Source organism: Phyllobates terribilis, unplaced genomic scaffold (genome assembly GCF_046119375.1).
Source record: "Phyllobates terribilis strain yellow unplaced genomic scaffold, ASM4611937v1 Scaffold_8__6_contigs__length_399053987, whole genome shotgun sequence".
NCBI classification, from domain to species: Eukaryota; Metazoa; Chordata; class Amphibia; order Anura; family Dendrobatidae; genus Phyllobates; species Phyllobates terribilis.
Genome location: NW_027362768.1, coordinates 27,783,501 through 27,806,524, shown reverse-complemented (window position 1 = coordinate 27,806,524; position 23,024 = coordinate 27,783,501). Strand labels below are relative to the sequence as shown.

The window sequence follows — 23,024 nt, the reverse complement described above, 5'->3', positions numbered from 1 at the left end:
ATGCTCCGTGGAGCCCAACATGTACTGTGCTGGTGCTTAGGCCCTGTTCACACTGTGTTTCTGCAGTGCCTTTTGGTTTCCTGCCTGAATCCCCTTAAAAACTGTATCCACACGATCGCCTGACAGGGCCATAAAATGCAATGACCTGAACGGAGTTCATATAAACTCCCTTTGTACTTTTTTTTTTTTCTGTTGTGTTCATGTTTAGAGGGCACAGAAACATAGACCCCATATACATGCTTGTCTGAAAAGACGGACACGTTAAGGAAAAAATAGAAATTGCGTTAATTTGACCCCTGTTCATGTAATTTAATTCTATGGCCCTGGGGGGGTTTGTCTGAATCCGGTTTACAGGAGGAAATAGGGGAAACCTCTGAATGCCGTGCAGAAACGCAGTGTGAACAGGGCCTTATGAGGAGGCAGTGTCAGAACGACTTGACAGAAGGATCAGATTGTAAGAACATCACATTGCCGTCATGCTACAAGGAAAAGGCAATGATGGATGATCTGACAAACCTCTGTATGAGGCGCTGGCTTATATTTATCTGTTTATTACTTTTTATTAATTCCATAAAGGTTGTTAAAAGAAAGTCTCGGGGGCAATTCAAAAACGGCCATGATTGCTACAGTGAGCCCCGCCATCGGTAACGTGGAGGAGACCCTCAGCACGCTGAGATATGCAAAGCAGGCCCGGCTCATCATAAACGTGGCCAAGGTGAACGAAGACATGAATGCCAAACTGATCCGAGGTGAGTGACGGGGTTCTGTGAGACGTGGCGACGTCGGGCACACGTGGCTGCAGTTACATAAAGTAATATTCATATATTGTCATTTAGAACTGAAATCCGAAATTGAGAAATTAAAAGCATCTCAGCTTTCTGCCAGGAGCAAAGACTCTGAAAAGTATCATCGGTGTCGGCATGAAATTACATCTCTGAAGCTTAAGCTCAGCCAACAAGAGAAGGAGATGTCCGAGCTGCACAGGTGACAAGCTAGAAATCTAATATTATAGATCATCTACACAGATATTATATGTCATGGATTCTACTCTCATCTGCTCCAGTGCTGCGTCCTGTTCTGCTGCCAGCAGCTGATATCAGCGTGTGAGCAGCGCATGACATCACAGACATGCACCCTCACACACTCAAGTCAGTTGCCGGAAGATTCACTCCGGCTGCGGCTGACACTGTGCCCGCTATTAAAGAGCATGGGGAGCAGTGAATATTCATTTCTTTAGCAGCGGGTACAGTGTGAGCTGCAGCAGGTGGCTCCTGCCTCTGTGACCCGCTGCCAACCCCCCCCCCCCGCCCCTTCACCATCCACAACTGTATTTCCAGACTATAAGACACAACCCCCACTTTCCTCCAAAATTTTGGAGGAAAAAAGTGCGTCTTATAGTCTAAAAAGTACGATATATATATATATATATCTATGCTAGGGCCTCGATCTCTGCTTTATTTGCTTGTAAACTTGGGGCGAGCACGATTTCCTGGCGATGCTCTTGGGCTCTGTGTGCCGCTTTGTAGGACGGATCCTAGTAGCGCCCAATGGACTGTATAAACTCATAATGGGGCTGATCAGGGTTAATGACATCAAATCTATGGAACTGCTGCCGTAGACTCTTAATGCGAACGTGCACATAGCAATAGATAGTCACTACTCCTGCAACGTATTGCCATGAAACGAGCATTGCTGTCAAATTACAACAATAACTAGAACAAGTAATTTGAGAATGCAATTACAGTGGATTTGTGACTAGATTTCACAATACAAACTGCATGTTACTAAATAGATCTTATAAACAGAAAAAATGACTGGCACATCCAAAACAAGAAATAGGTGTGTCCAGGTGCTTACTAGGAGCAGCCATCTCCGTTCACATCTAACTATCTACTTAAATTTTGAGAGATGTCAGCAGATAGCCTGTAACATAAAACCTTTTATGATGGAGAAATGTTTTTTGATTTTCCTTATATTCTTATTAAGGGCCTGGAAAGAAAAGCTGGAGCAAGCGGAACAAAGGAAGAAAGAGGAAACCAAGGAATTACAGGTGAGTTTTGATCTGAACTTCAGAGCATTTACTGAAGCCATTGATGCAGTATGCATGGCGGTGATCCTGCATATTTGTATGGGAAAGATGGATCTAGCAGGTCCAGGTAGATATAGCATGGCATCCTCTTTAGAAGATTCCGGACATACGATGACTCTTCTCATACGCTGACTCCTATTCCAAGCTCCTGTGGATTGTTGCTAAGAATTGTAGTCTAAAGTTATTTTCTGATCTAAACCTGTTCAGACTGCACATAATTTATTTTATATCATGTAGCAATGTACATATTTGTGAAGACCAGTTTGTGACCAGCATTGTGTCCATTTATTGTGTATTCTAGAAAGCAGGTATCACTTTCAAGATGGATAATCGTTTACCAAACCTCGTGAATCTTAATGAAGATCCTCAGTTGTCGGAGATGTTGCTCTACATGATAAAAGAAGGGAAAACCACAGTAGGGAAATATCAGGCAGGTTCATCACACGACATCCAACTGTCCGGCGCGCTCATTGCTGAAGACCACTGGTACGTCATGGGTTGTTATAATAATTGGCAAATTTGGACATGTATAACTGTATGTTAATAGACCAGTCGTGTTGTAATCTTATGTATATCTTATTACATTGTGTTATCATATAAGAGAACTTATATGTTATTGCAAAAAATCAAACCAAGAAGAATCATTGCCAAACTTTTTTCATCTTTTAATGTCCCCTATAATCTGTACAAATTCATTGAAAAATAAACTGAAATCTTTTAGAGTGGAAAAAGAAAAATATAGGATTAAAATAATGTGGTTGCAAAAATATGCAAACCCATAAACTAACACTTTTTTAAAGTACCCTTTGAATTTATGACAGCATTGAGACTTTTTTGCGTAGGAGTCTATTAGCATGGCACATCTACAATTGGCAATCTTTGCCCCATTTTTCCTTGCAGTTGTGCTCCTAATCTGTCAGATTGTGAGGGCATCTCCTGTCTGCAGAACCCTCTTAAGGTCACCCACAGATTTTCAGGTCTGGGCTCTGGTTGGGCCTTTCAAAAACTTTGATCTTCTGGTGAAGCCATTCTTTTGTTGAATTGGAGGTATGCTTAAGGTCATTGTCGTGCTGAAAGGTGAAATTCCTCTTCATCTTCAGCTAATTAGAAGCGACTTGGAGGTTTTGTTGCAAAATTGTCTGATATTTGGAACTGTTCATAATTCCCAGTTCCAGCTGCCGAAAGTCAACTCTAAAGCATAATGATTCCTCCACCATGTTTCACTCTGGGTATGGTGTTCTTTTGGTGATGTGCAATGTTGCTTTTGCACCAAACATATCTTTTGGAATTATGGCCAAAAAGTCAAACCTTGGTTTCATCAGACCATAATATGTTTTCCCACATGATTTTGAAAGATTCGATTTAGGCTGGGGAAAAACATGCAGTAGTTGGGCTTGGATATTTTTCTGTGTAAGAAAAGGCTTCCGTTCTGCAACCCACAGGCTAGGCATATGAAGAATGTGGGAGATCATCACATGCAGTACACAACCATTATTTGCCAGAAATTCCTGAAGATACTTTAATGTTGCTGTAGGCCTCCTGGCAGCCTACAATGCCAATTTTCTCGTAGATTTTTCATCAATTTTTGAGGGACATTGAGTACTAGGTAATGTAATTTTTGTGCCAAATTTAAGCCACACCTTGATGACCATCTTCACAGTGTTCTATGGTATCTTGATATCTAATGCTTTGTACATTTTTTGTTTGTTCCCTTTCTCCTCACTGATAACTTTCAATGAGATCCCTTTGCTGTGTTGTAAGATGTTTATAGACCACAGCTTTTGCTTTAAGATACTACTAAGAAAATGTCTGGAAAATCCTACAAGAACAGCTAAACTTTATATGGGGTTAATCAGGATCACTGTAAATGATGGCAGTTGTGTACTGACTACTCTTTACCACATGTGTAAATGTGATTGGTTAGTTCTGAACATCACTTTATCCGCAATTATAAGAGGGTGTTCACACGTGTTCATCCACATTATTTTAGATTTGTTATTTTCATTTCCTCCTCCTAATGATATCAGTTTGTTTCTCAATGCATTTGTACAGATTATGGGTGATACTGAAGGTGGGGAAAGTTCTGAAATGATTCTTCTTGGTATGATTTTTTAACTTTAATATTGTATTTTTTTTTTCTTGTCCCTTTAGCATCATCACAAATATCCACAGCACAGTGACCATTACCCCTACAGGAGATGCGAAGACTTATGTCAATGGAAATCAGATTTCATCTTTAACAGTTTTGCACCACGTACGTGCCTATTTTAAATTAGATTGCGTCATATTGAAGGATCCTAAGGAAGTGGTATTAAAATACAAGTGACTGGTTTAATGGTTATGTTATGCATCCTCCATAGCTATTACTGGAAATGTGCAAGATACAGCAGCCCATACTAAACTCCTTCATTTAATCAGACAGGAATTGTGCAGAATATGCCCCTATTCTTCACATTTAAAAATAATAAAGGCTAGAGGTTTAACAACTCATGCTGCTCCTATGCAATCCTATGAGGCTGAACAGTTACAGGCTGCAAAGAAAACTCTTATCCTGCAGTCATATGTTACTCCTGTCCATCTGCCGCCACTTCTTGCTCCCCTACTGTCCGCACAGGACACCCATTACCTAAAGGATTGTGTTTGCTTGTTGTCATGTTTAACTGTGGAGATACATAGGAACTGCTAACACAAACTTTATTGCATTGGAGCAGATATAGATGTAGGGCTGGCTCCAGGTTTTCTTGGCCTCCGACAAAAGAGTCTCCGTGGGCCCCTTTAAGTATTATGGGCACCACACAGTCCTCCATACGGTATAATGTGCACCACATAGTCCTCCATACAGTATAATGGGCCCCACATAGTCCTCCATACAGTATAATGGGCCCCACATAGTCCTCCATATAGTATAGTGAGCCCCACATAGTCCTCCATACAGTATAATGGCCTCCACATAGTCCTCCATACAGTATAATGGGCACCACATAGTCCTCCATACAGTATAATAGGCACAACATAGTCCTCCATACAGTATAATGGGCACCACATAGTCCTCCATACAGTATAATGGGCCCCACATAGTCCTCCATACAGTATAATGGGCCCCACATAGTCCTCCATACAGTATAATGGGCCCCACATAGTCCTCCATACAGAATAATGGGCCCCACATAGTCCTCCATACAGAATAATGGGCCCCACATAGTCTTCCATACAGAATAATGGCCTCCACATAGTCCTCCATACAGTATAATGGGCCCCACATAGTCCTCCATACAGTATAATGGCCCCCACATAGTCCTCCATACAGAATAATGGCCCCCACATAGTCCTCCATACAGAATAATGGGCCCCACATAGTCCTCCATACAGTATAATGGCTTCCACCTAGTCCTCCATACAGTACAATGACCTCCACCTAGTCCTCCATACAGTATAATGGCCTCCACCTAGTCCTCTATATAGTATAATGGCCTCCACCTAGTCATCCATACAGTATAATGGCCTCCACCTAGTCATCCATACAGTATAATGGCCTCCACTTAGTCCTCCATACAGTATAATGGCCTCCACATAGTCCTCCATAGAGTATAATTCCCTCCACATGGTCTTCCATAGAGTATAATGCCCTCCACATGGTCTTCCATATAGTATAATGGCCTCCACATAGTCTTCCATACAGTATAATGGCCTCCACATAGTGCTCCATACAGTATAATGGGCCCCACATAGTCCTCCATACAGAATAATGGGCCCCACATAGTCCTCCATACAGAATAATGGGGCCCACATAGTCCTCCATACAGAATAATGGGGCCCACATAGTCCTCCATACAGAATAATGGGGCCCACATAGTCCTCCATACAGAATAATGGGGCCCACATAGTCCTCCATACAGAATAATGGGGCCCACATAGTCCTCCATTCAGAATAATGGCCCCACATAGTCTTCCATACAGTATAATGGCCTCTACATAGTCCTCCATACTGTATAATGGCCTCCACATAGTCCTCCATACAGAATAATGGCCTCCACATAGTCCTCCATTCAGAATAATGGCCTCCACATAGTCCTCCATACAGAATAATGGGCCCCACATAGTCCTCCATACAGTATAATGGCCCCACATAGTCCTCCATACAGAATAATGGCCCCACATAGTGCTCCATACAGTATAATGGCCTCCACATAGTGCTCCATACAGAATAATGGCCTCCACATAGTCCTCCATACAGAATAATGGCCTCCACATAGTCCTCCATACAGAATAATGGGCCCCACATAGTGCTCCATACAGTATAATGGCCTCCACATAGTGCTCCATACAGTATAATGGCCTCCACACAGTCCTCCATACAGTATAATGGCCTCCACAGACCCACCTAGTCCTCCATACAGTATAATGGCCTCCACATAGTCCTCCATTCAGAATAATTGCCTCCACATAGTCCTCCATACAGAATAATGGGCCCCACATAGTCCTCCATACAGTATAATGGCCCCACATAGTCCTCCATACAGAATAATGGCCCCACATAGTGCTCCATACAGTATAATGGCCTCCACATAGTGCTCCATACAGAATAATGGCCTCCACATAGTCCTCCATACAGAATAATGGCCTCCACATAGTCCTCCATACAGAATAATGGCCTCCACATAGTCCTCCATACAGAATAATGGCCTCCACATAGTCCTCCATACAGAATAATGGCCTCCACATAGTCCTCCATACAGAATAATGGGCCCCACATAGTCCTCCATACAGAATAATGGGCCCCACATAGTGCTCCATACAGTATAATGGCCTCCACATAGTGCTCCATACAGTATAATGGCCTCCACATAGTGCTCCATACAGTATAATGGCCTCCACACAGTCCTCCATACAGTATAATGGCCTCCACAGACCCACCTAGTCCTCCATACAGTATAATGGCCTCCACATAGTGCTCCATGCATAAAATAAAAAAAGTTAAATAGTGTCCTTCTCGTCAGCGTTCTCTGAGCCACTGCAGCAGTCGCACAGAGGACGCTGTAGTGACGTCATCGCGCCCTCTGCGCTGAGATTTCAGATGCAGGGGGAAAATGATGGGGGAGGGAGCATCAGCTGATGGATCTCTCTCCCATCATTGTTTTCAACTGTATCGGCACTGGCATCGGGTCCCCCAGACTCACAGGCCCCACATGTCAAGTGCCAGTGTCCCCGACATCGAGTGGGCCCCCCTTCCATTTGTCCAGGGCCCTGCCACTTGACCGGGTGCGCTGGGTGGTGATGCCGGCCCTGTATAGATGGTTGGCAAAATGCCCATAACATTTATATCTGTGACAGTATATACTGTACACTAAAAATGTAGATGATTGTGTAAATCTACTTTAAACAGTGACATTTGCTATTTTTTAGGGTGATCGTGTTATTCTGGGAGGTGACCATTACTTCAGATTTAATCACCCCGTTGAGGTCCAGCAATTGAGAGGACCATCAAGAATTTCAACTCTACCATCAGAACGGCCCAAGGACTTTGAGTTTGCAAAGAATGAACTTCTGCATGCACAAAGATCTCAGTAAGAGGAAACGTCCTCATTGGTTATGGCTATAGATGAGACTATGAAGACCCATAATCTCTAATCCGAGATGATCAAATCACCATAAAAATACACATGTGATCTTTACATTGTAGGTTAGAAGAAGAGATCGAGGAAGCACGACTGAGAGCAAAAGAAGAAATGATTCACGGAATCCAGATTGCAAAAGAAATGGCCCAACAGGAGCTGAGCTCCCAGAGGTCGGCGTACGAGGATAGAATCCGAGCTTTGGAGGCCATGCTGGTGAGTTTCATCTGCTTCCATGTGTATTAATTATTCAGAATCCTGTATAGAAGACCATGGATTGTTCTGTGCTTTACCTAATTATCTAATTAGAAAGAGGAGACTCTGAAGAAACAACAGCAGGAGATAAGCAGCAAGAAAGCCGTGAGCAAAATCCAGGAGCTTGAAGAAGCAAAGATGCAACTTCAGCAAGAAGTGAAGCTTAACAAGAGGAGACTTGAGATGGAGACGATCGCAACTAAACAGGTAGAGGGTTGGGTTACAGGTGCAGTACTGAGCCAGTGGCCAATAACATATTTTATCTATTATGACTTGTTTAACCCATTACTCGCTATAGAAGGAAACCACAGGCATCATGACATACTGACAGACCATTCTATTACAAACTTCTTTTTACTATGAATTGCTGTGTCATTTGTCAAGTAGAAGGGGAAGGTTCCTCTGAGCAGTTTTTCTTCTCTCCTGACCGAGCTTGATTGACAGGTCTGTCTTTATAAGAATACAGGGAGAAAGCTGTCAATCAAGCTGAGCTGGTCGGAGAGAAGCCAGAGGGAGACTATCCGCAGATTCCCCTCCTTGTGTCCGGTTTGTTTTTCAAAAATTGATGTGTAAAGGCATTTTGTGCTGTCCTTTGTGAAAGCGGCCTGATGCTCTTGATGGTCAATTGCCTTTATTCTGGCCATGCACAAATACAGGTGCTTCTCACAAAATTAGAATAGCATCAAAAAGTTAATTTTATTTCAGTTCTTCAATACAAAAAGTGCAACTCATATGTTATATAGAGTCATTACAAACAGAGTAATCTATTTCAAGTGTTTATTTCTGTTAATGTTGATGATTATGGCTTACAGCCAATGAAAACACAAAAGTCATTATCTCGGTAAATTAGAATACTTTATAACACCAGCTTGAAAAATGTTGGCCTACTGAAATGTATGTTCAGTAAATGCACTCAATACTTGGTCGGGGCTCCTTTTACATTAATTACTGCATCAATGTGGCGTGGCATGGGGGCGATCAGCCTGTGGCACTGCTGAGGTGTTATGGAAGCCCAGGTTGCTTTGATAGAAGCCTTCAGCTCGTCTGCATTGTTGAGTCTGGTGTCTCTCATCTTCCTCTTGACAATACTCCATAGATTCTCTATGGGGTTAAGGTCAGGCGAGTTTGCTGGCCAATCAAGCACAGTGATACTGTTGTTTTTAAACCAGGTATTGGTACTTTTGTCAATGTGGACAGGTGCCAAGTCCTGCTGCAGAATGAAATTTCCATCTCCAAAAAGCTTGTCGGCAGAGGGAAGCATGAAGTGCTCTAAAATTTCCTGGTAGACGGCTGCTCTGACTTTGGTCTTGATAAAACACAGTGGACCTACACCAGCAGATGACATGGCTCCCCAAACCATCACTGATTGTGGAAACTTCACACTAGACCTCAAGCAGCTTGGATTGTGGCCTCTCCACTCTTCCTCCAGACTCTGGGACCTTGATTTCCAAATGAAATGCTAAATTTACTTTCATCTGGAAACATCATGGACCACTGAGTAACAGTCCAGGTCTTTTTCTCCTTGGCCCAGGTAAGACGCTTCTGGCGAGGTCTATTGGTCATGAGTGGCTTGACACAAGGAATGTGACACTTGTAGCCCATGTCCTTGATACGTCTGTGTGTGTGGTGGCTCTTGAAGCAATGACTCCAGCAGCAGTCCACTCCTTATGAATCTCCCCCAGATTTTTGAATGGCCTTTTCTTAACAATCCTTTCAAAGCTGCTGTTATCCCGGTTGCTTTGTGCACCTTTTTCTATCACACTTTTTCTTTCCACTCAACTTTCCATTAATATGCTTGGATACAGCACTCTGAACAGCCAGCTTCTTTACCAATGACCTTTTGTTGGTTACCCTCCTTGTGGAGTGTGTCAATAACTGCCTTCTGAACATCTGTCAAGTCAGCAGTCTTCCCCATGATTGTGGAGCCTACTGAAACAGACTAACGGACCTTTTTAAATGCGTAGGATGCCTTTGCAGGTGTTTTTTGTTAATTATTTTAATTTACTGAGATAATGACTTTTGTGTTTTCATTGGCTGTAAGCCATAATTATCAACATTAACAGAAATAAACACTTGAAATAGATCACTCTGTTTGTAATGACTCTATATAATATGAGTTTTTATATTGAAGAACTGAAATAAATTAACTTTTTGATAATATTGTAATTTTGTGAGAAACACCTGTACATTTATTAGGCCAAAACCTATTTTGCCGACTCCTCAAAGTCTAAACCTGTCTATAGCATGTTTATTTTTATTAGGGTGGAGGGAATAAAGGATTGGGCATGTTCAGAAGTCTGAATAAATCAGTGGGTTAGACTGAAATTTGTCTTTTGTGTATGGCCAGCCTGAGCCTAAACCAAGAGCCTTATGAAGTCAGACACTTGACTGTTGCCAATATATTCAGTGGATGTCTGTTCTTGTGATGCTCTATTTTTAATCCTGTATTCATTTGGAAAAATGTAAACTTATTCATAACCTATTAAATATTTTTGGAGACAAAGCCACCAGTTTGTGACATGTGATTTCTGTGCCTATAGGCTTTAGAAGACCACACAATACGGCATGCCAAAATTCTGCAAGCTCTGGAAATGGAGAAGCAAAAAATTGCTAAAGAAGTGGAAATGCTACAACATGAGAAAAACAATAGAGACAGAAATGTGCCAGGTACATGTAAATGGTCTTTATCATGCACTTGGATATAAGAGCATAAGTACTATATTACATTATTATTATTTGTTATTATAGCCTCACCTACTGTATCCTCACCCATCCCTTGTAGACTGTGAGCCCTTGCGGGCAGTGTCCTCTCTCCTCCTGTACCAGTCGCTGATTCTTTTTTGTTCAATTTATTGTACGTGTTGTTTGCTATGTATACCCCTTTTAAACATGTAAAGCGTCATGGAATTAATGGTGCTATAATAATAATAGCGCCATTTATTCCATGGCACTTTACATGTGAAAAAGGGGTATACATAGCAAAAACACTTACAATAATCTTGAACAAAACGTGACAGCGACTGGTACAGGAGGAGCGAGGACCCTGCCCGCGAGGGCTCACCGTCTACAAGGAATGGGTGAGCATACAGTATGTGGGGGCAGAGCTGGTCGTGCAGCTGTATGGTGGAGCGAGGGTTACTGCAGGTTGTACGCTTGTTCTTTTGAAGTTTTCCTCGGTAGACAAGAGTCTGATATGTTGGGGTAGAGAGTTCCAGAGTAGGGGGATGCACGGGAGAAATCTTGTATGCAATGTAGGAAGAGGAGATAAGAGGGGAGTAGAGGAGGAGATGTTGTGAGGATCGGAGGTTGCGTGCAGGTAAGTACCGAGAGACTAGGTCACAGATGTATGGAGGAGACAGGTTGTGAATGGCTTTGTATCCCAAAGTTAGGATTTTCAACTGAAGTCTCTGGGCAACGGGAAGCAGTGCAAGGAATGACAGAGAGGAGAGGCCGGGGAATAGCTGGGGACAGGTGGATTAGTCGGGCAGCAAAGTTTAGGATAGATTGGAGGAGTGCAAGAGTGGTAGAATGGAGGCCACAGAGCAGGAGGTTACAGTAGTCGAGTTGGCAGATGATGAGGGTGTGCACTAGTGTCTTTGCAGATTCGTGGTTGAGGATTGTGCAAGTGTGCCAGTCGCGAGGGCCGTATATTACCAGATTTAGTTCTTTCCTGGGCATGCACTGCATTCTCCTCTGTTAACATTTTAGCCGCCAATTGGCTGCCACATAAATGGATCTCTATTCTCCTGAGTAACCCACAGAGATCCGCATTGGGGAACTACATGGGGCAGGATAACCTTCTGTCATATGGGGGAGTGCAGAGATGAGCAAATTGATTTGTAGGATCCTTGTCCAGCGGCCACCTCAGTAATCTATGGCCACCAATCAGATGACATGTGAACCACCTCCTACCTGCCAGCATTTGGCTACCTTTTCTGATTTGTAGGTCCATCATGATGTCCTCAATGCAGCGTGACACCCTCCAGGCCTACTAATCAGAAGAGGCAACTGGGATTTTGGACGGTAGGAGGTGGTGCAGAGAGCTACTGGATTGCTGACGTGGCCGCCAGACCACGGTTTGGGGAATGGATTCACTCATCTCTAGCGGGGGAGTCAAACAAAAGAGGCTCCTCATGCGCAGGTAGCACAGAAGATCTTTGTAGGGGCAGGTTGGATAAGCCCAAGTTTAAGGTGCCATCCTGCTGGGTCACTATGTGTAACCTGGATAGCACGACACCCCAACCTGCTGATAGTAATACATATAGGGTTGTAGAAATAGAACATTTCCCACTAATATCAATTTATGAAAAAACAAAACATTCAGCTGTTTGTTATATACAGTGTGTCTCTGGGAAAACTGTTTTACATGGAACATAGCTACTAATTACCCTCGCAGCAGCTTGTGGCCCTGGCCTTCCCGGATTTGGGGCAAGATACCCGACGCCTCTAAATCATTGTCCCTATAGGGGGTTATAGTTAATCAATTTTTTTTCTGTACTTGCCATGCTTAGAGTTCTGACCATATAAGGCTATGTTCACACATTGCGTTTTTTCAGCATTTTTTGCATTTGCATTTTTTATGCACATTTTCAGCTGCTTTTTTTACAGTACCAGCAAAGTTTGAGATTCCAGAAATCTCATGCACACACAATGGTATTTGTTTGATCAGTATTTTGTGCTTTGCATCTTTTTTGCAGAATAGAGCATGTCACTTCTTTCAGTGTTTTTCACCAATTGAAAGTAATGGGTAGTGAAAAACCGCCTAGTGTGAACATAGCTATCAGATTTTCTCAGTTTTTAGTGAAAAAAGGAAGTACAGCAGTATGTGAAACTCATTTATTTTTGTGATTTTTACCATCTTGTCTTGGTCACCTGAGATGGCAGCTTGGATTAGTACAGTTTAATTAAATTAGTGATGTGTAAACAGTAAACACTGGCTGAGCTAGGTGTGAAATTGCACAATACCTGTGGCCCAGGGATGTGTGAAATTTGAACAATGCCTGAGCAGCTGAATTGCATATTATAGTGTAAAAATAAATAGTGTCCTACAAACTCAATGCACTGCCAGTGTCTTAGGTGAACTATTCCTGAACATTTCACCCCCCCACTGTTACATTTGTAATTCTGGTTAATATGGTTTCACACATGTCTTGCATTGGTGACCAGTATTCATGCTTCAGTGGAGGAAGCAAAGCTTAACTTTGGGATCCTTAAAAACGCACCAAAAACTGCATTTTGACGCAGCTTTTTTCCCTGCCAAGAGATCAGGTTTTGCTGCAGAAAAAAATGCTGAAAAAACGCGTAGTGTGAACATAGCCTAATAGTTCATCGTTTATCTATATGTTGGGTGATAAGTTGCTGATTATTGGGAGGTCGGACCGCTAGGAACTCCAATAGTCAGAAATGCGTACCATGTTCATTACCTATGGGACTGACTGATGGCTGAGCGTTGTTTTCCTCTGCCCCCTTCCCCTAATACACACTCAAATTCAGCTCATGGGGAGGGGGGATAAGTGGCTTCTCTGCTGTGAGAACACATGTATTTTCATGGGAGAGTCAGGACAGCTCCTTACATATTAGAAAAATATGTAATAATTGTTAAACACGCTCATGCTGAACCTCGTCTGAATTTAGGAGCTGATTTATCATTGCTCTTTTGCTGGAGAAAAGATGGCTCTAAAAGTGACTTTTTTAATTTTCGTTTTATTCATTATTTCATTTGCGCCTTTGATAAGTTTACTTAGATTTGTCTATTATTTATTATGGGCGTAGTTTTCCTTTTCAGATGGTTTGTCCTATTTAGTCATTTGCGACTTTTTCGAAATTTTGCTAAATTGTGTTGCAGTTGTACGTCAGCACAAAATCTGTTGTTTTTTTTTATTTTGTGTGTTTTTTTTTTGTGCAGTTGAAGACTAATGTGCAACGTTAGTACTTAGCAATAAATCCAATTAAAATGTAATCTTTATTGATCAATATTAAAATTGCCCATTACTCGGGATAATAAGGTGCTAGTGCTGAAAATACACAAAGATAGACCATTAAACCAAGTCACACGTGACCCACTTTATCAAAGCTCATCAAAATGCTCATTACCCTCCGGTCATTCAACAATAGCAGACCGGGATAACAACACAAGAAGACATTTATCGATGTCTCATATACCCTCTTCTATCCTCTGGAGGAGGTTTCCAAAACAGAGGTTAAATCAGGAATAAACTTAGAGGGAATTGGCACATCTAACATCTATAACCAGTCCAGATGTCCCACTATACCGTCCCACCAAAAGAATACTGAGGTGGGCATACAGCATTGACTTCCCCAAACATACGTGTGCAAGTGGATGGTGAAGTAGGTCAATTTAATGGCACCAATAGACCACACTGCAGCAGCAGTTTCATGGTACCCAATATGTCCAATTCATAAATCCTCCAATGTTATGGAAGTCATGCACTAACATTGCAAAATCATATGAATACTGTATGTAGAACAAATTACTTTTCCTTAAATATGTCCTCCTTACTTGCACATATCCAGCATTAGCAGGGCAGGACAGGGAAAGATAGGATAGATCTCACCCAGGGCCATGGATTTCCATAGATAAAGCGCTTCTAGGGGACATCACATGCAGCAAAGGCTCCGGCCCCCAAGTATATTCTCTTCACCACATCTCCCCTGATGCGTCAAGGCTGACCAAACGAGTTGGGAGGCTCATGAGTGGAGAGTCACCCCTGTGAGGCTTTATATGCCGTTTGGACAGGGGAACAATGATGCGGACGAGCATATATGATATTATGGGATGAGCCCTGCTGTAACCGCAGCAGTCACACCCCTCTCCACTGCAACTGGAGAGGGACGTGAAGAGGCGGTGTTCTCTGAATGGAGGATCGGATAAGCCGTCCCCAAACGCTGGAATTGATATGCAATGACAGCAGATGATTGGCTGTGTATAATGAAAGGGAGGCACCGGTGAACAATGAGAGGTGGGGTTTCCTACCTAATATAAGGGTGATGGTTTGGCCGCTGAACGCGACTCCACCATGCTGACATGTTACAAATATTGAGACTCGTCAGTGATCTGATTGCATCTTGCACTATGTAGACTTTATGAGCTGCCTAGCCCCTGAAGAATCAAGGCAGGGATGATAGATTGATGAAACGCGTATATATTGATTATGAAAAAAAAAAACAATAAAGTACACATATTTGGTATCGCCGCGTCCGGAACGGCCTGACCTATACAACTGTCCCATTAGTTAACCTCTTTAGTGAACACGGTAATTTTTTTTAATAAAAAACGAAGCAAAAAACAATGCTTTATCATCATACCGCCAAACAAAAAATGGAATAACACGCGATCAAAAAGACGCATATAAATAAAAATGGTACCGCTGAAAACGTCATCTTGTCCTGCAAAAAACAAGCTGCCATACAGCTCCATCATCCAAAAAATAAAAAAGCTATAGGTCTCAGAATAAAGCGATGCAAAAAAATTATTTTTTCTAGAAAATAGTTTTTGTGTAAAAGCGCCAAAACATAAAAAATATATATAAATGCGGAACCGCTGTAAATGTACTGACCCGAAGAATAAAGCTGCCTTATCATTTTTTTCCACACGTGGAACAGCATAAAAAAAAACATAAAAACAATTCCGGAATTGCTGTTTTTTGTTTATTCTGCCTCCCAAAAATCTGAACAGATAGAGATCAAAAAATGTCACGTGCCCAAAAATGGTACCAATAAAAACATCAACTTGTCCCTCAAAAAACAAGCCGTCACATGACTGTCGGCCAAAATATGGAAAAATTATAGCTCTCAAAAAATGGCGATGCAAAAACTAGTCTTTGCAAAAAAAGCATCTTTAAGTGTGTGACAGCTGTCAATCATAAAAACCCGATATGAATCTGGTATCACTGTAATCACACCGACCCGAATAATAAAGTCGTCTAATCACTTATACCGCACGAAGAACGGTGTAAAAAGTAAACGCTAGGGATAGGGTTGGGCTAGGGTTAGGGTTGGGCTAGGGTTAGGGTTGGGATTTTTTCAAAAGTAAAGAAAAAAAAATGATGACGATATGGCGACCAGTGTTGATCGCAAGTGTTCACTACTTGAGTTTGCATCGGGTGCTCGTGTATGCACTGAGTATCGCGGGTGCTCGAGTGACATGCTCGAGTCTCCGCCCCATATGCTTCACGGCCAAAAAAAGTTGCTGGGATCGCCTGCCATGCACGAACAATCCCCGCATGTTTTTTTTTTGAGTGTCTAATAACCGTGAAACATGCGGGGCAGGGACTCGAGCATGTCACTCGAGCACCCGTGATACATGGTGCATACCCGAGTACCCGATGCAAACTCAAGCAGCGAGCACTTACGCTCAAGACTAATGACAACTTATTCAATATGATGACCTAATGTTATCAAATTCTGTCATACCTCTGGGTTCAAAATGTACACCTTGATAAAATCCTTGAGGGGTCTAGTTTCCAAAATGGTGTCACTTGTGGGGGGTTTCCACTGTTTAGGCACATCAGCGGCACATCCGCTAATTATTCAAGCATATTTTACATTCAAAAAGTCAAATGACTCTCTTTCCCTTCCGAACCCTGACGTGCGCCCAAGCAGTGGTTTTCCCTCACATATGGGTTATCGGCTAACTCAGGAGAGATTGCACAACAAGTTGCATGGTGCAATTTCTCCTGTTACCCTTATGAAAATGCAAAACTGGGGGCTGAAAAACCTTTTTGTGGGAAAAATGTGAAAATTTAATTTTCACCGCTTCATGTTCTAAACTTCTGTGAAGCACCTGGGGGTTGAAGGTGCTCACCACACATCTAGATAAGTTCCCTGAGGGGTCTAGTTTCCAAAATGCTATCACTTATGGGGGGTTTCCACTGTTTAGTCACATCAGGGGATCTCCAAACCCAACATGGCGTCCGCTAATTATTCAAGCAAATTTTACAGTCAAAAAGTCAAATGGCGCTCCTTCCCTTCTGAGCCCTGCTGTGCGCCCAAACAGTGTTTTTTCCCAACGTATGGGGTATCTGCGTGCTCAGGAGAATTTGCAAAACAAATTTTGGGGTCCATTTTTTCTTGTTACCCCTGCAAAAATAAAAAAAAGTGGTCTAAAGTAACATTTTTGTGAAAAAAGTTAAATGTTCATTTTTTTCTTCCCCATTACAAAAATTCCTGTGAAGCACATGAAGGGTTAATAAACTTCTTGAATGTTGTTTTGAGCACCTTGAAGGGTGCAGTTTTTAGAATGGTGTCACTTTTGGGTATTTTCTGTCAAAAAAGGCCCCTCAAAGTCACTTCAAATGTGATGTGGTCCCTAAAAAAAAAAAAAAAAAAAAAATTTTTTGCAAATTTTGTTGTGAAAATGAGAAATCGCTGGTCAACTTTTAACCCTTACAGCTCCCTAATAAAAAATTTGTTTCCAAAATTGTGCTGATGTAAAGTAGACATGTGGTAAATGTTATTTATTAACTATTTTGTGTGACATATCTCTCTGATTTAAGGGCATAAAAATGTACATTTTAAAAATTGCAAAATTTTCGCCAAATTTCCAATTTTTTTTCACAAATAAACGCAAGTGATATTGAAGAGATTTTACCACTATCATGAAGTACACTGCCACGAAAAAACAGTCTCAGAATCAGGAGGATCCGTTGAAGCGTTCCAGAGGTATTGCCTCATAAAGTGACAGTGGTCAGATTTGTAAAAATTGGCCCGGTCATTAACGTGCAAACCACCTTCGGGGGCAAAGGTTAAATTTTATAACTATATTACTCCAATCGGATTTAAATGACGCTTACTCTTTAAAGGTGTGAAAGTCCTTACAGCACGCACACCATACACTGTCAGGATTCTCCAGTGTTGATGCCTAGACCAGGCAGTCATGTGACTGCAATTTGCATACATGCGGTCACATGCTGATTAGACGTGCTCGGCCTTGCTCAATACTAGTCTAGTCTAGTCAGAATGTGGCCGGAAGTATGCAAATCACATGCATGATCACATGACTATCTGGCCTTAGCAGCAGCATCGGATAATCTTGACATTGCGCAGTGCGCACTCTGTAAGGATTCAGAAGTCTGCAGTCACATAAAGTGACTGCAGACTTTCACCACAAGACTGGATAACTCCTTTAAAGGAACTCTGTCAGCATAGAATGACAGTTCACACCAAGTACAGGTGTTCATTGCTTCTCGGCGGAGTCGGTCATTTACAGTACAGACCAAAAGTTTGGACACACCTTCTCATTTAAAGATTTTTCTGTATTTTCATGACTATGAAAATTGTACATTCACACTGAAGGCATCAAAACTATGAATTAACACATGTGGAATTATATACTTAACAAAAAAGTATGAAACAACTGAAAATATGTCATATTCTAGGTTCTTCAAAGTAGCCACCTTTTTCTTTGATAACTGCTTTGTACACTCTTGGCATTCTCTTGATGAGCTTCAAGAGGTAGTCACCGGAAATGGTCTTCCAACAATCTTGAAGGAGTTCCCAGACATGCTTAGCACTTGTTGGCCCTTTTGCCTTCACTCTGCGGTACAGCTCACCCCAAACCATCTCGATTGGGTTCAGGTCTGGTGACTGTGGAGGCCAGGTCATCTGGCGTAGCACCCCATCACTCTCCCTCTTGGTCAAATAGCCCTTACACAGCCTGGAGGTGTGTTTGGGGTCATTGTCCTGTTGAAAAATAAATGATGGTCCAACTAAACGCAAACCGGATGGAATAGCATGCCGCTGCTAGATGCTGTGGTAGCCATGCTGGTTCAGTATGCCTTCAATTTTGAATAAATCCCCAACAGTGTCACCAGCAAAGCACCCCCACACCATCATACCTCCTCCTCCATGCTTCACGGTGGGAACCAGGCAGGTAGAGTCCGTTCACCTTTTCTGCATCTCACAAAGACACGGTGGTTGGAACCAAAGATCTCAAATTTGGACTCATCAGACCAAAGCACAGATTTCCACTGGTCTAATGTCCATTCCTTGTGTTCTGTAGCCCAAACAAGTCTCTTCTGCTTGTTGTCTGTCCTTAGCAGTGGTTTCCTAGCAGCTATTTTACCATGAAGGCCGGCTGCACAAAGTCTCCTCTTAACAGTTGTTGTAGAGATGTGTCTGCTGCTAGAACTGTGTGTGGCATTGACCTGGTCTCTAATCTGAGCTGCTGTTAACCTGCGATTTCTGAGGCTGATGACTCTGATAAACTTATCCTCAGAAGCAGAGGTGACTCTTGGTCTTCCTTTCCTGGGGCGGTCCTCCTGTGAGCCAGTTTCTTTGTAGCGCTTGATGGATTTTGCAACTGCACTTGGGGACACTTTCAAAGTTTGCCCAATTTTTCAGACTGACTGACCTTCATTTCTTAAAGTAATGATGGCCACTCGTTTTTCTTTACTTAGCTGCTTTTTTCTTGCCATAATACAAATTCTAACAGTCTATTCAGTAGGACTATCAGCTGTGTATCCACCTGACTTCTGCACAACACAACTGATGGTCCCAACCCCATTTATATGGCAAGAAATCCCACTTATTAAACCTGACAGGGCACACCTGTGAAGTGAAAGCCATTTCTGGTGACTACCTCTTGAAGCTCATCAAGAGAATGCCAAGAGTGTGCAAAGCAGTCATCAAAGCAAAAGGTGGCTACTTTGAAGAACCTAGAATATAAGACATATTTTCAGTTGTTTCACACTTTTTTGTTAAGTATATAATTCCACATGTGTTAATTCATAGTTTTGATGCCTTCAGTGTGAATGTACAATTTTCATAGTCATGAAAATACAGAAAAATCTTTAAATGAGAAGGTGTGTCCAAACTTTTGGTCTGTACTGTATACACACCTTCCCACCTTCTTGGTTTGAACAGTCATTCTGTGCTGACAGAGTTCGTTTAATAAGGAGCTAGGTGAAAAATTTGTAGATGGAATATATAAGACTTATATAGTTTTAGTTGCCCCATTATGTAAAGTATTATTATTCTGCGTTTTTAATTTTCTATAGCTGTGACTGTATCATTTACTCCTCTAGTTCAGCCTACTTGGAACGCTTTAAAACTATCTGTGATGATTCAGGAAGCGAACACCATCAGTGCAAGACTGAAGAAGAATACTATATTTAGTAGGTAGGTGCTTATTACATAGATGATCTGTTACGTCTGCTTGGTACATCAGAATGTCAGTCCTATCACCAGAAGTGATGATGGGACACAAATGGTAAAGCAACAAATGGCTTCAAACAAATCAGAGAGGCAGAAAAATGCCTGGAAGGGATTCCTCTCAATACTTCTAAGTGACCAAGAGAGTTTAATATCTTAGCGAGCAAGTACATATAGGATTTGCAGTTAGTGGACAGTGTTTTGCCCTATAAATCCAGATTATACCTAGAATAATGCACTCTTGTGAGTGTGTGCATTTTATTCCTTTATCTGTTGTGATGGTTGATTCTTTGAAAATAAATAAGTGCCTGGATGCCTTTTTCGGTAAATTTGAAGGGAACCTGTCATATCACAAAACCACTATTAAACTGAAGATACAGGTTAATAGTGCTCTGATGCTGAGCAGCCGCCATACTGAAAGCCCCGATGCTGGGAGGAAATTCACTCTATTCTTCCCAACAGCCTCCGGCCTTTAGTCATAGGGGTGCAGACAGTGCGACCTCAGTCACCGCTCAGTACATAGTGACTGAGGCTTTTATCACACCCCGGCACTGACTGACTGACAGCCCGCTCAGCACTGACGCACTGAAGCTGCGCTGCTGACTGAAAGCCGGAGGCTGCTGGGAGGAATAAAGTTAATTTCCTCCTGGTAGCCGGACTCTCAGTGCAGCGCCCGAACAGCTTCAGAACACTATTACCTGCAGATTAACCCCATATCTGCAGGTTAATAGTAGTTTGACATGACCGGTTCACTTTAATATGACAGATTATGGTTTCTGGATTGCTGGATATGGGTTGTTGATAGAGATTAGTTCTGATTGCTGTATTCAAGGCAGGATGGACTTTATTCTCTTTATATTAAGCAACGGACATCCACCTCATATCGGCTTTGTCTTTCATTGAATCAGCCAAGTATGATTATAGATTGGACTTGATGGACCTCTCTTCTTTCAGCCTTATGTACAGTTTAAAATATAATATATTGTAATAAGTCCCTCTAAAAAGAGGCTGTTTAAAACTTTTTTTTCTCCACTGCTTTGTTGTGATATGGGCATTTGAGGTTTAAGGTGCCAAATATGCAAATTTACCCTTCAACAAGGTGGGTTAGCATTGATTCTTCTCTGGGGGTGTTTACTTTATTCCCTCTTTATGACACCGCTCAATCATAGGGAGGCCGTATGGTACAAGGGGAAAAAAGCAAACTGCACCAGAGAATGGCCAAACAGACTTTTTCAGCATCGGCCGGTGAGAAATGATTTGTCTCACTCAACCACCCTGAGAACTCCTCACTCCCTGCTATTACAGAGCTGGGAGAGGAGGAGAGCTTCATGGGAGCAGTGTTTGTCACATACAACGCTTTGGATCTTCTACAGATATCAGGCATATTATCAATTTTCTTATTCCGTGCTGCAGCTTTAATGACAGCGTGGTTTTGTGTGACACATCAAGCCTCATCGTATTAAACTGAAAATGACTGTTTGGACCTTCTTTGAGGGAGTTTCCTTTTCTCCCCTCTATGGCAGTGCCTTTGTAATGACCGGAGGTCCGAGAGAGATCCAGTGAGTCACAAACTAAGACAGAGACAGAAATAAACAACACTCTCTTTACTAAAACAAGGATAAGACTAAAATTCAGTATTGCATGAATCAGCCTCAGGTTCTACCTGGGACACTGTCCCTACTAAATACACACAATCAGCAAAAGCTGAAATCAATGTCCCAATCTCAAGGTTTCCAGTTTATGTGAATTATTCTAAAGATCTGGAACAATTTTACCTAAACACTGTGTCAGTCTAGTGAGGGCGGTATATGGGGACCCCTGAGATGGCACACTGAGTACATTCCTACCACTATTAACAATAACAATGCATGAAACTATACCAATTGCTCTTATACCCCTATTACAAGGATACCCGGGTATCTTAAAGGTACGGTACCGTTAACCTCAGATGTAGTCTATCACAGGCCTGTGAATCGCGGTGGCTGCAGCTAGTCCCGGAAAACGTTGGCGCCAAAACAAAAGCAACGTTCACAAAATCAGCAAAGGTTCCTTGTCTTGTCGGCCGATGCCGAGCCAACACGCCGGGGACTTTAGTCCTGTAGCCTCAGGTTAAGGTCTGGGAAGATCTCTTCACAAGACTTGTCAGTATCCTCTCAATGGGAATGGCACCGGACCCCTTCTTTCCTCTTGCAGTCACTCACTATTTTCCAGACCACCGACCACATGCTCCGTCACAGAAATGGATTCCTCAGTCTCTTCCCTTCTCACTCGACACTTGGCTCCTTCAGCACAAAGTCTCTAGTCCACTCAGCATGGACTTCCACAAAACTACAAGGAGCCACACAGCTTTCCCCAGCTCAGCACTTGTTCTTAAGCAGGGACAGGGGTTAACAAACTCCACAGGGAAGCTTGTAGAGAGAGCGTCTTCTTGCAGCTCAGTTCTCAAAGACTTTCTGTCTCGCCTGTCACACAGCATACACCCTCAGAACGCATAGGGTCTCCAGCTCTGCCCCTGCTCTGAGCTCAGCCCGGCAAAAGTCACAGGGTCCTAATGCTCTCCTGCTGCTATCACACTCTCACACCTAATTATGATTGGGCAGCGTCATAGAGTAGAAAAAGTAAATTCCCGAGGGGAAAATCTGTTAATACCTCATTGGTTGAAGGGGAAATCTGCACATAGGGCAGCCTACACTTCAACACCCAATATCTCCGAAATGCAGTGGAGAGAAAAAACACAGACAAAAAAACAACATTTAATCAGCCCCTCTGCTCCTCTTTAGTGATCTATACGGTTTAAATTATAATTATTGTCTGAATTTTTTTCTTCACAAAACAATAGTACAAATGAAAATAAGAGACTTTGTAATATATCATATCAGAGAAATCTGCTTCTTTCT

General features: G+C 42.2%; 1 protein-coding gene across 1 annotated transcript in view; it reads left to right on the top strand.

Annotated features, from left to right (window-relative positions):
* The window catches only part of KIF14 (kinesin family member 14), a 97,185-nt gene that overhangs the window by 46,784 nt on the left and 27,377 nt on the right, over window positions 1-23,024 (top strand). The window contains exons 11-20 of the mRNA XM_073642891.1: window positions 577-749; window positions 837-984; window positions 1,987-2,050; window positions 2,391-2,575; window positions 4,241-4,343; window positions 7,493-7,653; window positions 7,770-7,917; window positions 8,011-8,163; window positions 10,497-10,623; window positions 20,001-20,094. Of these exons, the coding sequence (XP_073498992.1) occupies window positions 577-749; window positions 837-984; window positions 1,987-2,050; window positions 2,391-2,575; window positions 4,241-4,343; window positions 7,493-7,653; window positions 7,770-7,917; window positions 8,011-8,163; window positions 10,497-10,623; window positions 20,001-20,094 (1,356 nt within the window). The remainder of the gene's footprint in view (window positions 1-576; window positions 750-836; window positions 985-1,986; window positions 2,051-2,390; window positions 2,576-4,240; window positions 4,344-7,492; window positions 7,654-7,769; window positions 7,918-8,010; window positions 8,164-10,496; window positions 10,624-20,000; window positions 20,095-23,024) is intronic.